The 15,843-nt window shown below is 66.0% G+C and overlaps 1 protein-coding gene across 2 annotated transcripts; it reads right to left on the minus strand.

Moving 5' to 3' along the window:
* Positions 1–45: 45 nt before the first annotated feature.
* On the minus strand, positions 46–12,958 carry IGLON5 (IgLON family member 5). Of its 2 annotated transcripts, XM_070063324.2 has the most exons (8): positions 12,850–12,958; positions 6,502–6,580; positions 5,578–5,810; positions 4,804–4,923; positions 3,864–3,998; positions 3,644–3,764; positions 3,191–3,345; positions 46–1,640 (listed from the first exon to the last, which is right to left on the minus strand). In XM_070063324.2, the coding sequence occupies exons 1-8, from the start codon at positions 12,926–12,928 to the stop codon at positions 1,552–1,554; spliced, it is 1,011 nt and encodes a 336-aa protein (XP_069919425.1). In that variant the 5' UTR covers positions 12,929–12,958; the 3' UTR covers positions 46–1,551. The 2 variants fall into 2 exon arrangements, with proteins under 2 accessions (XP_069919425.1, XP_089174990.1); XM_089318864.1 differs by lacking the exons at positions 46–1,640; positions 3,191–3,345 and having other exon boundaries at positions 3,864–4,035.
* Between the last annotated feature and the right edge of the window lie 2,885 nt (positions 12,959–15,843).

Raw genomic sequence — 15,843 nt, forward strand, 5'->3', positions numbered from 1 at the left:
GCTCTGAACCAGTCACGGAGGGCAGTGGCCTCCCCCAGTCTGGGGCCCCTCCGTGACGGGTCACTTCCAACCGTACCAGAGAGGAAGCAGGGGGCCCGAGGGGCGCCAGCGACCCCCGCCCCTCCTCCTCCACCCATCAGACCGCCAATGACGTGCGCATCTGCAGGCGGAGACTTTGGAAAAAGGCGTTTATTGGTGTGGTGGTCTCAACACTCCCCATGAGTCGGAACACACGGCCCCCAGGGCCCCCTCCCTCCCTGGGCTCCCTCCCCCTCCCCCTCCCCCTGCCCGGGGCCCCGGGAATGGAAGACAATGCGGGATGGGGCCCACGCCCCCGTCTGAGGTACAGTCACTGCCCCTTGCTCTGCCCTCTTCTCCACCAAGCTCTGGGTGCTGTGGTTTGGGGTGGGTGCTGACAGTGGGTCTCCCGGGAGGCGGAACTGGGAACGTGGCTCAGGGCGGCTGGGTGACGCCTCTTTCCCCCTGCTGTGTGTGGTGTGCTGAGCCCACCGCTAGGGGGAGCTCCAGGCGGTCTCCGGCTGCAGGACAGCTGGAGCCCCGGGGACTATTGCTGGTCAGTCGCTGGTGTGTGTGTGTGTGTGTGTGTGTGAGTGTGTGTCTGAGTGTGCGTGAGGACGGTCTGGTCAGCCTTGGGGAGGAGCCGCTGCCCGAGAGCCAGGACGTGGTCGGCCAGTAAGCCCACAGGTGTGGGCCAGCTGCAGGTGGCAGAGGGCGTGGCGGTGGGGAGGGGCGAAGCACTGAGACAGGCTGGCAGCGGCGGCCACCAGCCTGACCAATGGATGGAAGCACCGATCGGCCCAGGGACGGGCCAGAAAGTCCAGGGAGGGAAGGGACAGGGGGACGGGGGAGGTCTCAGGCCCCGGAGCCAGCGATGGGGCCTCTGGCTGCAGGCAGCTGGCGGGTTGACAGCAGCAGGGGCCCAGAGCCCCGATGGAGATGGCCTGCGTGCTCACAGAGGCTGCGGGACAGCTGGACAGGGGAGCGTGCCGCCCCGCCCACTCCCAGCCTACCCAGCGACTGCCCTTTCACAGGGAGGGGTGGAGGTGGGCGAGCGTGCATAGGTGGGGACAGCGGGGAGCCCAGTGCCCCCTGCGAGGCCCCATACCTACCTCCAGCCAGAGGGGACGGGACAGGTTGGGGCCAGGGGCACGGGGGTGGCCGGGGAGGGAGCACTGCAGAGCCCACCCCCCACTCGCTCGCTCGCTCTCTCACACACACCCGCACTCGCACACACACACACACACACCCGCACACACGAGCCAGTAGACAGCCTGAGCTAAGAGAGGGGTGTGGGGTGGCCGGGGGTGGGTCACAATCGGAGACGTGAACGGGTGGCGAGAATGGCTGTAGAAAGATGCATAATTTTGCGTTATCCCTCACAGTGATGGGTTCTCTAAAGATCTTCCTCCTCCTCCTCCTCCTTCTGCTCCTCCTCCTCCTCCTCGGTGGCCAAGAGCTCTTCCGCCCCCTGGAGACCCACGGCGTCTGCTCCCCCTCGCTTGGCCTGAGGCCCCCTGCACGGGCGCTCGCCTACATCCTCCACCACAGCCAGCCCAGGGCCGAGAGCAGGGTCAGGGGCCCCGGGGGCCTGGGCGCCGAGTTCTCCAGCGATCCTGGGCCTGCGGGGAGAGACCAGGTCAGGGAGGGGGCCCCTGAGGGGGTGTCTCCCAGCGGGGGGGGGCACCTCTGTCTGCGTCTGCTCCGCTGTCTTGGCCTGGCGCCTGTGTCTGTCTGCTGTCTCTCAGGTTCTGTCCGCCCAGCACTTGCACCGCTCAGCCTGCAGTCCATGTGTCCACAGCCCGGCCGCGGGTCCCCCCACCCCTGACCCTCAGAAGTCATGGGCCTCCTGCCATCCAGCCCTCTGGAAGGGGTGGGGACCCTGCTTTCTTGCCTAGGGCCACTTGAATGTTTATAAAAAACCACACCAAATCATCAACTTAAAAATCAGCCTGCTACTGCGGCCGGCATCCTGGCGCAAAGCCGTTGCCTCCCACATATGGGCGCCAGTTCAAGCCCCGGCTGCTCCATTCCCGATCCAGCTCCCTGCTCATGCACCTGGGAAAACAGTGGAAGATGGCCCAGGTGCTTGGGGCCCTGCACCCACGTGGGGGACCCGGATGGAGCTCCAGGCTCCCGGCTCCAGCCTGGCCCAGCCCTGGCTGTTGCAGCCATTTGGAGAGTAAACCAGCAGATAGAAGCTGTCTCTGTCTTTCTCTCTTTGCCTCTCTTTTGTAACTGTGCCTTTCAGATAAATTATTATTATTATTATTTTTAATTATCCTGCTGTAGAGGATTTCCAGGGCCTTCTACCTCCTGCCCTCCTGTGTGGTGTTCAACAACAAAATCTTCAAGGCTTGGGCACGGCCCGCAGCAGGTGGCTGGATGGACTTCAGCGCCCCATCCCCCATGCCTCTGGCTGCTCAAGCCAGACTCTCAGAACCCCACGACTGGTCTCCTCCCACGGCCAGCCCCAGAGCTTGGCTCACAGGCCCTACGCCCCTCCAGCTTCGTTAACAGCTTCCAGCGTCCGTGTGGTCCCTCCTTATCCTTAGCGAGATCCAGAATCTTGTTTGTACGGACAGGTTGGGAACTCCTCTCCGGAATGCTGGAGGCCAGAAGGCGTCAAGGTTTCCAGCTCTCTCTCTTACGGATGTTGGAGTACCCGCGTATACATAAGAGAACTTGGGGAGGAGGAGCCCAGGCTAAACAGGAAACGCACGTCTTTCATGTACACAGTGCCAGGAGGTAATTTTATACACGAGCTGTGATAATCATGTGCATTTTGGCTGTGACCCATCACAGGAAATCAGGTGTGGAAATTCTCAGTCGTGGCCAAGTGTTGGCGCGGAAAACGTTTGGGATTTGGGGGAGGGGCGCACTGTGGAGCATTTTGGAATTCAGGTTTTGGTGTTAGAAGTGGTCAGCCTGTCTCCTTGTTCACTGCTAAGACCACTTGCTCAGGAAGTCCCCAAACTTTGTCTCTTTTGTGCATTCCTGCGTCCCCCAACTCCCAGCCTTGAGTAGGTGATACGGGTTGACTTGGGTGGGCTTAGTATCCGTCTCTGTCCTAAGCTAGCTCAGCCTGGGCAGCCCAGGCAGGCCCCGCCCCAGAAGGCCCCACCCACCCAGCGCCCCGCCCACTCCGCCCCGCCGCCGCGCGCAGACGCACGCAGGAGCCGCATGGAGGCGCTGGACGCTCCGAGCCGGTTGGCCGCGCGACACGTGTAGTTGCCGTAATGCCGGGCGCTCACGTTGGCGAAGAGAAGCATCGAGCGGGTGCGCTCCGTCTGCACCTTCAGGCCCTCGGCCGTGCCGCCGCTCAGCCTGCCGGGGACCCGGGTCAGAGGCCGGGGGCCGTGGCACCCGAGACCCCCGGCGCAGAGCGCACCAATCCCGCGCCTCGCGGGAGACCCAGCCCTCAGCCTTCCGCCACCCCCGCCTCGGGGTCCAGCCCTTCCAGGACCAGGGGCTCCCAGCCCCAGGCCTCCCCCTCCCCGTGCCCATCACCGCGGGACCCGCGTGCGCCTCCCCGGGGCGCCGCAGCTCCCAGGCCCTGGGAGCCGTCCCCGCGCCCGCGCCGCCCCGCAGCCCCGCAGCCCCGCAGCCCCGGCGGGGTCCTCACAGTCTGTCGTCCTTGTACCACTGGAAATCGGCAGGCGGCACCGCCATCGCCTCGCAGCGCAGGAGGGCGGCCCGGCCCAGGGCGGTGCGCGCGCTCGTCACGTCGGTGATGGTCGGAGGATCTGGCGGAGGGCGAGGCTCAGCGGGGTCCGCAGGCCGCGTCTCCGCCCCCAGCCCCGTCCTCCCCGCGGGGCCCTCCTCCGGGCGCGCCCGGGGCTCACAGTTCACGGTCACCAGCACGCGGCGGCTGTCGGGCGCCGAGTTAACCCCGTTGTGCGTCACGCACTCGTACTCCCCGGCCTGGCCCCTCTGGATGTCGGAGATCTCCAGGATCTCGCCCTCGGAGGTGAAGCCATCTGCGGGGGGAGCGGGCAGGGGAGGCGGACGCAGACACTTAACACGGGACAACACGGGCACAACACGGACACACATCAGCGGGGCGGGCACAGCAGGGCCTGAGTGCCCGGGGCCGGGCCGAGTGAGGACTCTGGGGCTGAGCGATGGGAACCCGGCGCGGGGAGGGAGGCAGGGGCTCGGGAAATCCAGGCATCTAGGGGCTCCCGGCCAGGCTCCCTGATGCAAAGCTTCCTGGGGGCTCCGGGTAATAGGACTCAGTGACGGGCACCAGGACGGTGCTGCTAAGACCTAGCACCTGGGCGCTATGTTTGGAGAGGAGCCCCTGAGCGAGGGTCTCTGCGGGGGAGGGGGCGGAGGGAGCTCCCGGAGGTCGGCCCTGCAGCTGCCCGAGGACGTGCATGGCTAGCGAGGGCCCAGGGACGCCGACACTGCTGTTCAGGAGCCACGGCACCCAGCAGGAGAGGCAGGGAGACGGCCAGCAGGTGGACGCGTGGCCAGGGCCCTGGCTGGAGCCTGGCTTACGGCATGAGCTGTAGGGCTGTGCTGGATGCAGGGAGGGTGTTAAGGGGGCGGTAGTGGGGCCGGCTGGGGCCTGGCCGGTGGCTGGAGGCAGTGGCCCAGGCCTGGGACCACGGTCAGGTGGAGCCAGTGGCGGAGGCTGAAGGATCTGGGGTCCAGCGGATCAGGGTGCTGAGGGGGAAGCGAACTCATCCAAAAGGAGTCCTGCTGCGGGTGTGGGGAGCTGCGGGGCCCAGGCTGCTGGGGGAGGGGGAGAGGCTTTCGGGCTGGGGCAGGGGTCCTCACCTCGGAGCTGCCTCCAAGTGACCGTGGGCTCTGGCCGCCCCACGGCCAGGCAAAGCAGGTTCACGTTGCCACCCTCGTTCACCGTCACCGGAGAGGAGATGTTCACAATGCGGGCGGGGACTGCGGGCAGGGGCGGGCAGTGAGGGGCTGGGTGTGCCCCCTGGAAGTCCCGCCCACCATGGCCACTCATCCTGGGCTGTCTTTCCTAGGAGCTTGTCACGATCCCACTGGGCTCTCTCTGTCTTTGGGCTTCATCCCCGTCCCCCTGCTCCTGATGCTGGACAACGCTGGCCCCTGAGTTCCGCCCTGCCCCTCTCCCAGCCTCTAGCCCCCTCTGTGGGTCCTCCCAGCTTCAGCTTGGCCGCTCTGGACTCTGCCCCCTGCACCCCTGGCCCACGGCCCCGCACGTGCTGTGTCTTGTCTGTTGCTGGCCCCGTGTCCAGCCAGAGGTCGTGTCTGGGAGGCCATCTCTGAGCCTTGCTTTGGACAATCAGTGGCCCGGGGGCTGTGCGTCCCTGTCCTAGAGCAATGCCTGCACACAGCAGGCGCTCGCTCAGTGCAGCAACCCTACCCCATGGCTCTCCCGTCCCCAGGTGTCTCTGTCCATATGACGGCCCCTGCTCTGTGTCCATTGTCCCCGTGGATGTGTCTTGGATGGGGGAGCGGGGTCCAGCAGGTACACCCTGGGCGGCTGAGCCGGCGGGAGCTGCCCCCCACTGCTCTCTGTCCTCACACGCCCCCTCCCCACCCCGCCCAGGACCCCAGCGTGCTCACCGTGCACGATGAGGTAGACCTGAGTGGTGTACGGCTGGTGGCGGGTCTGGAAGGAGCAGGTGTAGAGGCCCTCGTCGCCCAGCCCCACCTGGGTGATGAGGATGGAGAACTCCTCGGGCGTGTTGATGAGCAGCCGCACGCGGGGGTCGCTGGTCCAGCGATCGTTGCCGGCGTACAGGATGTTGGAGCGGTTCAGCCAGGCCACGCGGGTCACGTGCTCGTCGATGAAGCAGCTGGCGGGGGCGGGGGAGAGGGTCTCCACCAACTCCCCCAGGGCCCTGCGTCCCCCACCCCCACCCCCGTCAAGGGGGCCCCCAATACACCTGCAGATCCCTGCTGCAGCCCCAGGAGGCAGGCAGTACCTGTGCCAACCGCACGGGGGAGCAGTTGAGCCCCGGAGAGGGAGAGAGGTGAGGCCGTGCGCAGGACAGAGGCACAGCTGGTGGGTTCTGAATGATTGCTGTGTGTCATAGACCCAAATGAGGTGGACAGTCTGGGGGGAAGGGACAGGGAGGGGGGTGGGGATAGAGACCCAGAGAGAGACACAGGGACAGAGACCCAGAGAGAGACACACAGAGGCAGAGACCCAGAGAGACCTGGCTGGGAGAGAGACAGGGGTAGGGGGACAGAGACCCAGAGAGAGGAGGGGCAGGGAGCCCTGGCTGTCACAAAGCCCCAGGCTGGGCCGTGGTCTCTACGTGTGTGCCTTAAATCCGTGCTGCAGCACACAGCGTGGCCACCACCTCTCCACCCCTCTGACCAATGGGACACCAAGGTCCCAGCTGGAGCCGGCTCATAGTCCACACCCTAACGGACTGGCTGCTGCCAGGGCCGGCGTCACCCTCCCCATGCCTGGCTGTCCCCGGAGTCAGGAAGCTGAGGCTCTGGGCTCTGAGGTCTCGCAGTCCCCGTGCTGGGAGCTACCTGAGGGTGGCGTTGTCGCCTTCGCACACCGTGTAGTTGTCGGCGGGAGAGTTAAACTCCAGGCTCTGGGACAGCAGGCCTGTGGACGGATGGGAGGGCAGCTCAGCCTGGCAGCTTGGGCAGGGCATGCACACGTGGGCACACGCTACACACGTGTGTACACAGCAACATACTCCTATGCCCACTGCCACACGCCACTTTTGGTATTTCTAGGGACACGCACATGGTGTGCACACTCAGAGTGGACACACACAGCGTTTCCTTCCCACGGACCTGCACGGCTCCCGGGCAGACTGGATGAGTGGCTCGCGTAGATGCAGAAGCCTGAAATGACCCAATCGCACACACACAGATGCACATGCAGCTACACGCATGGAAGACACGCAGACACGTGTGCACATTGAACAGACACATGCTCCGAGCGCCAAGGGAACCCTATGCGCAGAGTCGTTACACAGCTGCAGACACAGATGCACAGCAGACATGCATCGATGTGCAAACGCACAGACACACATGCACACAGACAGACATATGCGCTGATAACACGCACACGGGCCAACACACAAATACACGTGTGCACAGACATGGTGCATGGGCACGCCCCTTGCACCTGCAGATCCACACGTAGCTAACACATCTCATCCACACAGATGACACTGGGCATTATAAGACACACATGCACCTGTGTGCCAGCACACACACACACACATCAGTACAGAGACACACTGAAACTCACGCCCCAGAGCCGCTGTGGGCAGGTATCCCACAGAGAGAGACACACACACACATCTGTCACAGCCGCATGGGTGCACACTTGCCAGTGCACGCCCATGCCCGCCCGCACACTCCAGTCCAGTGCGCCTGCAGGCCTATCACCCCGCCATCCATCTCTCCGTGGACCGTGGCCAGTGGCTGGACCTGGGCCAGGGAGTGGAGGCTGGGCACGCGGGGGCGGCGGAGACACCAGGCAGAGAGGGAGGGAGGCGGCCGGATGACCTTGGACGCCTGGTGCTGGCGGGCCCTGCGGGGGGCTGCCCTGCCCCCAGCCCAGAACGAGGAGCTAATTAATCTAATGAATTAATTGCCCGCGCTGTCCCAATGACTCCCGGGGGTCCTCTCCATCAGCAGCTCTTCAAGATGGGGCCTGGGCAGGGCCAGCTGCAGCAGGCAGGCCAGGGCCCAGGGCTCACCAGGGCCCGAGCCGCGGCTGGGCTTTGAAGATCCCAGGACGGAGGGAGGGGGCTCGCCCCGCCGAGGCAGCTGTGTTCCGTGGATGCTACTATACGCGGCCAGAGGAGCAGCAAGGGATGCACGCGTCCACACACACACACACACACACACCCCGTGACAGCCCCGTGCAGAGGGTCAAACGTGCATGTTTTCATGACAACACACCCGGCTCCACCACACACACCCAGCCGCCGGTGCACAGGAAGTGACAGCTTCCCCAGGACGCGTTGTCACGTCCAGTCCCAGGGGACAGCCCCAGGCCAGGCTGCAGGTGCACACGGGTCATCCCACATGGTTCTGTGCACGCCGACAGCCCCCACCCCATGGAGCTGCAGAGTCCTATATGGGGTGGTCTCTCTCTCACACACACACTCACTCACACACCCCAGCTTGACTGCCACACCAAGTTACCCCCCGCCAAGGGGCTGCTCGCCACACCCCCACCTTGGAAAGCCCCGGGCCAGAGCCACACAAAGCAACAAAGGGTCAGCTAGGTCCGCACATCCGCCTACGCGCCAGGGCTGCCCACAGTCATGCCGTCACCTGTGATCAGATCACACGCGGCTACACACGCACACGGAGGCTGAGTCACAGAACACGGGCCAGTCCCCCACGCACACCGAGGTCCCTTCCCAGGCTGGCCACTGCGGGCAGACGCTGCCCCCTGCCCACGACTCCTCTCCTGCAGAATCGCGTCCTAGGCTGGGGTCTCCAACCTCGACATTTGGGGTGACACCGTCTAGTGCCCCGTGCGGTGCTGGGCAGTGTCCCTGGTGCCACCCCAGACACTGCCGGATGCCGCCGCCTGCAGGAAGCAGAGGGACAGCCCCACAGGGCAGCGAAGCCAGGACCCACCCAGACCCTGTGCCACCCACAAAGCAGGGTGCTGGGGTGCAGACTGAGCCACCACACACCCCAGCAGACAGACACGCCCCTTGCCACGGGGGTCCTTCCCCTCCGTGGCTCCCTCGGCCCCCAGGTCTGGATCCCGGCGCCTGTCGAGGTGGCCTGCCCCTCTGTCTCCTCTGGGGCCTGTGTGGCCCAGCTCTGCATCTGCCCATCTCACTGGCCCTCCACCAACGACCCCTCCTCCCCCAGGGACCTAGCGGAAGGGCCTCCCTGAAGGGTCCCGAGGCCTGGCTGGGAGCCCTCCTAGGAGACGTGGGAGGAATCCAGGCATGGGCTGTCCCAGGCGTGTGTGTCTGTCTCACTGAATCCCAGAGCCTGGCAGGACCAGGAGACCTGTCCATCTGTGTGACCTCCTTCTCTGTCCTGTCAGTGAGGTGTGGGGTGTCGGTCAGACTGGCCACTCATTTGTTCTGGGATGACCTTAGTGCCCAGCCCCTGTCTGCCACAGCCCCAGTCACCAAGGACTGTGTCCCTAACTTGGTCCGGGCAGGACCTGGGTTGGACACGCCTCCAGGGCTTGCTTCCATTCAGGTCTGTGTCCCCAGCACAGGAGGCCTAGGAAAATATTCATGGAGTGATCGACGATAAATGGATGTCTTGGGACAAGTTTCAGCTCGTGGACTCCTACTCATTCTTCAAGACCCCAATGCAAAAGCCCCTTCCTCCTGGAGGACCTCCCTGACTGTCCACCCTGTCGGTCTGGGCACTCTGATTTGGCCAACAGGGCGCCCACAGTGCCTCTCTCCCCTGAGGATCTCAACCTAGGTCGCATCCAGCTTAGAGCCCAGAGGTGTTTGTGGAGAGGAACAGATGGTCAGGATGAGCCCCAGTTTCCCTATAGGAAAAAAAAAAAAAAGGAGCCCCTTCCTCCAAGGGCTTTTGCAAAGCATTCTGGGAAACGTGCAAGCACAGGGTTAGCTCAGAGCATGGCCTGTGAATGCGGGTGCCCCTGACTGCACCTGCTTTATAAAGAGACGCCCAGCTGGCCCTGGCTTGGCTCCAGTTGCCGGGGGTTGGGGGTCGGGGGTCGGGGCTGTGTCTGGGCTGATCACACCAACCCAGCCTAGCTCCGCAGCCGGGAGAACAGGCTTCGAATCCTAGCCCTGCCGCTGGGTTGCCCCAGATCCGTCCTCTCGTGGGACTCACGCCACCCTCCTTGGGCTACAGGGGGCTCACGGCAGCGGGGAGGGGTGGCCCCAGTCAGGGTTCAGATCAGCGCCCAGGGCTGGCTGGCTGAGCACGCGTGTGGGACCCCCAGGCCCTGGCAGCAGCGAGGGTGCACGCAGGTGAACTCATTTAGGAGTGGACATTGCCTGGCGATGACGACTCCCGCTCCCCGCCAGGGACCTGGGCAGCCCTCAGAGCCACGGGCGGGAGGCGTAGCTGGATCCGAAAGACTCTGGCTGCGACAAGGGGCTGGGCCTGGTGCGTAGAGCACAGAGGAGCCCCCGGCCCCCGCCTCCTCCTCTGTGCTGCCTGGGAGTCTGGGGGCCTTTGCGTCCCTGACCCCAGAACACAGCTTCCGAGCCAGGAGCCCCGGACCTGGGTGCTGCCCGTGGGCTGTCTCCTTCTGCCGTCCCGACCCCGGGGCCTTTGTCTCTGCTGTGCCCCCGGAGACCTCCGAAGGGCTGACTTTTTTGTGCCCTGTGAGATCCGCCAAGTCCCACGCCCTCGCTTACGTTCCTGCTACTGCAGAGCCGCCTGCTCTCTCGTGGTTTTCTACCTTTGCTGTTCACGTCTCTCTCCTTCCCACTATGCCGACAGATCCGGGAGAGCGCGCCTGTGAGGCACAGCCCACAGCCCGGACCAGCAGCTGTCCCGGGGACAGCGGGTCCGGTCATGCCAGGGCTCGAACCCAGGGCTCCCGGGCTTGCCGCCCCGCACCCCCCAGCTGCCCAAAGCACAGCCCCCACCTCATCCTCACACAGGAGGCTGCTGCTCGGTTTTGTTGAGTTGTTTTACAGTAGGACGACGTAGCCGCTTTTGTGAATGAGTGTGGACGTGTGCGTTGTCATAGAAAAATTAAAGGTAGATTAATATTTACAATGCCGCAGGGGTTTTGTTAAGCGGGGGGAGGGGGGAATGCCAGTTGCAGAGGAACTCACTTATTTTGTTTCTATTTTGGAAAAGCATCAACACACGGAGCAACCCTGACCTTTGCGTGGGGCGCCCGCCTCCCTGCGGGAGAGAGAAATCGGCAGGTGCACCTGCTTCTTGACCCCTTCTCTCAAGTGCAGGGGCGGCTGAGGGCAGGTGGGGGCCTGCTGGGATTCGCTCTGATCCCTGGGGGACTTCCCCGTCTCTCTGAGAAGGCCTCTGGGAACTTGGGGAGCGTTGTGAGCAGGAGGGGAGGCGAGAGGTGAGGCTGCGTTGCCACGGGCGCTTGGCGCTTGCTCAGGCAGCCTGAACTGTCGCCGGGCGCACGTGGCTGGGGCTGCGGTGCTGGTACCCTGTGCTGCCTCAGCCCACCCCCACCCCACCCTCAGCTCTCAGACGGGGACCCCAAGACCAGAGGTGGGAAAGGACCAGGGCAAGGTCACGGAGCACCTGCTGGCTCCACCGCGGCTCCGACCCCAGGATGTGGGTCCTGTGTGACGTCGGGGGTGTTCAAGAAGCCAAGTGGGGAGTTAGCTTTGAGGAGGAAGGGCAGGGAGAAGGAAATGGTCGGGAGGGGGGGGGGGGAGAAGTCAAGAGACAAGGACAGGCGAGAAGAAAGAGGTGGCAGTGGCGGAGATACCAAGGAGGATGGAGCCCAAGTGGGAAGAGACTGACAGGTGGGCGAGGCAGGGAGATGGGGTGACCGGGTGCCGACAGCAGCAGGGATGGGGAGGCGGAGACAGAGCGGGGAGTCCCTGGAAATGGCCGAGACTGAGACCTCCAGAGACCAGAGACAGCGAGACACAGCGGCCAGCATGTCCAACACTGGCCCAGACAAATGGGGCAGGCTGCGCGGGGGAGGACGGGGGAGCTGACGCTCTGGTCCACGCCACTCCCCGCCCGATCGGGCAGATCTGCGTGCGTGGCCGTGGGTGTCTGCGGGGCCAGCATGGGCTCGGGCGCTGTGACCGTGCTAATGTGGCTATCACGGCTCCGTCTGGGTGGGCGCCAGGCCCACAGTGGCTGCCTCCCCAAAACTGCTGGGGTGTCCGGCCCAGGGTCCCCGGCCGAATGTCCCCGACTCTTGGATGGAGGCAGGGCCTGCGGGAGCCGAGCAGAAGCAGCACTGAATCCCGGTTCCCTGCCCCCTCAGCACCTGCCCGCTGCCCGCCATGGTCTTCCTCTCGCCTCGCTGTGCTGGGCAGGGGGTGCGGGGCATCTCCTTAACCACCCCTCCCGGCCTGGGGAGGGGTGAGGAGACCCCAGCCAGACACACGCTGTGCAGCCCGGCCTGCTCCACTGGAGACCACCCACCCTCACCCGTGGGACTGACGTTAACCCTGTAATCCTGCCTTAACCCTTCCCTGCCCCCTCCAAGGTCCTCTGTGTCCATCCCTCACTCCCTCTGCCCCCGGAGCCCCGATTTCCCATGAGACCTTCAGAATCCGGGTCCCCAGCACAGCACCCTAACTTTGGGATCCCCAGCTCCATTCCCCAACACGGCCACAGCTCCCCCCCCACACCCCCCGACAGTGCCAACACTCTCTCAACCCAGGTCACCCAGCTGGGGGCCGGCAGCCCCCTCCCCTGCTTTCCTGTGGACACCCTCCTCCCCAGCTCTGCACACCCCAGCCCCCAGGCAAGGACTTCCTGGGGGACCCTCCCCCCACCCCCGCAGAGGCCAAGCCCCCTGACCCGGCGTCAACCCCGACCCTCCCACCCCCCCCATCCCAACTCATTTGGCAATCCAGCTCTGGGACCCTCACCCCGGCGTCTGAGCCCCTGCCGGATCCGGAGCCGCAGACTCCCGCCCTCTGGCCGGCCCCGGGCGCCCGCGACCCTCTGCCCGCCTGCACACCCAGGCAGACCTCCGCCCCTAGGCCCGGGCTGCGGCCCCAGGACGCCGACCCCTGCCGCCAGGCGCGCATCCCGACGGCCGAGGACCCCAGCCCCGGTCGGGGCGTGCAGCCCCCACCCCGTCCCCGGGCCCAGACTTGGGCGTCCGGGGGCCTCCCCTCCCCGGCCCCGGGACCCAGCCCCGCACCCCCACCCACACCCCGCCCGGGACCCCGGCTTCCCGGCCGAGCCCTCCCGCCCCCGGCGCTGCGGTACCTCGGCTGATGACGGCCAGGCCGGCCAGGGCGGCGGCGGCGAGAAGCCGGAGCCGGGCCCCGGGCGCAGGGGGGGGCATCGCGGCGGCGGCGGCGCGGAGGGGGAGGGGAGGGGGGGGCCGGTCCGGGGCGCGCAAGGCCTGGGGGGAGAGGGGGAGGGGGAGGGGGACCCCGCCTGCGGCTGCACCGGCCCGGGGGGCGGCGGGGGCGGGGGGAGGGGGCTGGGGGGGCGCGACGAGGCGGCCGGAGATGCTGCAGACCCGGGGAGGGGGGCGGCGCTGACGGGCAGGGAGACCGGCCAATCAGGGGAGGCGGGGGGCCGGGGAGGCGGGGCCGGGGGGGTTGCTTGTTGGAGGGAGAGGCCTTTGTTACTGCGGCCCGGCCCCCGCCCCGCCCGCCGCGGACGGCGCGCGTCTCCCCACCCTGGCTAACACCCGGGGTCGGGACGCTTCTGAAACGCCAGCTCCTCCTCCTTCGGCTCCCACTCTGGGCCGGCCCAAGACGCAGGCGTCAGCGCCCCTCTCCGCCTCCCTCAGACCCAGGGGTCCAGTCCGGCCCCTCCTCCCTCGGACACAGGGGTCCAGCCATGGCCCTCCTCCCTCAGACCCAGGGGTCCAGTCCGGCCCCTCCTCCCTCAGACCTGGGGGTCCAGTCCAGCCCCTCCTCCTTCAGACCCAGAGGTCCAGCTCCAGCCCTCCTCCCTCAGATCCAGGGGTCCAGCCCCAGCCCCTCCTCGCTCAGACCCAGGGGTCCAGCCCCAGCCCCTCCTCCCTCGGACCCAGGAGTTGGCACCCCCAGCGCCTCCTCCCTCAGACCCAGGGGTTGGCACCCCCAGCACCTCCTCCCTCAGACCCAGGGGTCCAGCCCCTCCTCTCTCAGACCCAGGAGTCCAAGACCCCAGACTCCTCCCTCAGACCCAGGGGTCCAGCCACAGCCCTCCTCCCTCAGACCCAGTAGTCCAGTCCCAGCCCCTCCTCCCTCAGACCCAGGGTCCAGCCTCAGTCCCTCCTCCCTCAGACCCAGGGGTCCAGCCACAGCCCTCCTCCCTCAGACCCAGTAGTCCAGTCCCAGCCCCTCCTCCCTCAGACCCAGGGGTCCAGCCCCCAGCCCCTCCTCCCTCAGACCCAGGGGTCCAGCCACAGCCCTCCTCGCTCAGAGCCAGGGGTCCAGTCCCAGCCCCTCCTCCCTCAGACCCAGAGATCCAGCCCCAGCCCCTCCTCCCTCAGACCCAGGGGTCCAGCCCCAGCCCTCCTCCCTCAGACCCAGGGGTCCAGCCCAGCCCCTCCTCCCTCAGACCCAGGGGTCCAATCCAGCCCCTCCTCCCTCAGACCCAGGGGTCCAGCCCCCAGCCCCTCCTCCCTCAGACCCAGGGGTCCAGCCCCAGCCCCTCCTCCCTCAGACCCAGGGGTCCAGCCCCAGCCCTCCTCCCTCGGACCCAGGGGTCCAGCCCCAGCCCCTCCTCCCTCAGACCCAGGAGTTGGCACCCCCAGCGCCTCCTCCCTCAGACCCAGGGGTCCAGCCCCTCCTCTCTCAGACCCAGGGGTCCAGCCCCCAGCCCCTCCTCCCTCAGACCCAGGGGTCCAGCCATGGCCCTCCTCCCTCAGACACAGGGGTCCAGCCCCTGCCCCTCCTCTCTCAGACCCAGGGGTCCAGCCCCAGCCCTCCTCGCTCAGACCCAGGGGTCCAGCCCCCAGTCCCTCCTCCCTCAGACCCAGAAGTTGGCACCCCCAGCGCCTCCTCCCTCTGACCCAGGGGTTGGCACCCCCAGTGCCTCCTCCCTCTGACCCAGGGGTCCAGCCCCCAGCCCTTCCTCCCCCGGACCCTCACTTGGAGAGGGATGCCACGTTTGTCCTCCTCCATCAACTCTCATGGATAAAACACCTGGGGGTGAAGTTTCCTTGTTCTGCAGCCCAGCTCTCTCGCCCGGGGGATGGTAGGGGAGTGTGTGTGTGTGGGGGGGGGGGGACTGGAGGGCCTGATTTTGGGGTGGGCACGGGGTGGAGAAGCTGATCTTCAGGCTCCTCCTGGGGCTTGATGGTGTGACCTTGGGCGTGCCCCTTGGCTCCCAGGGCCTGGGTGCCTCCCCATGCTGTGCACTGGCCTCCCTTTCCCAGACTCCAGGACAAGGACCCCAGGGGCTCTGCCCAGCACCCCAGCCCGCCCCCTCCTCCCCACCCCCATTGTGCCTCCCTCCCCTGGACAGCGTCCACCTGCCGCAGGCGGACAACAGCTGGGCTGCCTGTTTCAGGATCTTCCAGGCGGGAGCCTTAGAAGCCGCTCAGCGGGGGCGGTCCGTCCAAGTTCAGGTGCTCCCCCGCCCCCGGCAGGCAGAGAGGCTGTCCCTGGCCCCACGCAGCTCCCTCCCTGCCCCGTCTCCACCTCCGCCTTCAGATCAGCCGTCACTTAATGCAGGAACCAGCTGGGCCAGTGCCTGGCTCCCGCGCCTGCCCGCGGTGGGGTCCTCGTGCTGCGGCCTTCTTTGTTCTTGAGCAAACTCGGGACTTTTGTGCTGGCTGGACTTTTGTGCCGCCCTGGCTTTTTTTATCCTTTTTATCCAGGTCTCACCTTAAGAAGCTACTCCGGGGGCGGCGGGCTTTGCGGCTGGCGTAGCAGACCAAGCTGCCTGCGACACCAGGGATCCCAAATGGGCACCAGTTCGTGTCCTGGCTGCTCCACTTCCAATCCAGCTCTCTGCTATGGCCTGGGAAAGCAGCAGAAGATGGCCCAAGTGCTTGGGCCCTGCACCTGCATGGGAGACCTGGAGGAAGCTCCTGACTCCTGGCTTCAGTCTGGCCCAGCCCTGGCCATTGTGGCCATTTGGGGAGTGAACCAGCGGATGGAAGATCAAGCTCTCTCTTTCAAACAAACAAATAAATCTTGGAAAAAGCAAAGCAGGCAGCCCGACTCTGTCCTGGCCCTCTGCCCTTCCTAGCTCTCATGGTTCATGGTTTTCACTCATTCCAGCAGGCACGCTTTGCCGGCTTGCTTCTGTCCA

Source organism: Oryctolagus cuniculus, chromosome 18 (assembly GCF_051225735.1).
Source record: "Oryctolagus cuniculus isolate XC-2025 breed Fujian yellow rabbit chromosome 18, ASM5122573v1, whole genome shotgun sequence".
NCBI classification, from domain to species: Eukaryota; Metazoa; Chordata; class Mammalia; order Lagomorpha; family Leporidae; genus Oryctolagus; species Oryctolagus cuniculus.

Coding starts and splice junctions, on each gene's coding strand:
- IGLON5 (XM_070063324.2), bottom strand. CDS start 12,928: ATGCCCCCCCCTGCGCCCGGGGCCCGGCTCCGGCTTCTCGCCGCCGCC. Junction 4,924..5,577: donor GGTCTACCTCATCGTGCACG/GTGAGCACGCTG, acceptor CCCTGCCCGCAG/TCCCCGCCCGCATTGTGAAC. Junction 3,999..4,803: donor CACTTGGAGGCAGCTCCGAG/GTGAGGACCCCT, acceptor CTCCCCCCGCAG/ATGGCTTCACCTCCGAGGGC.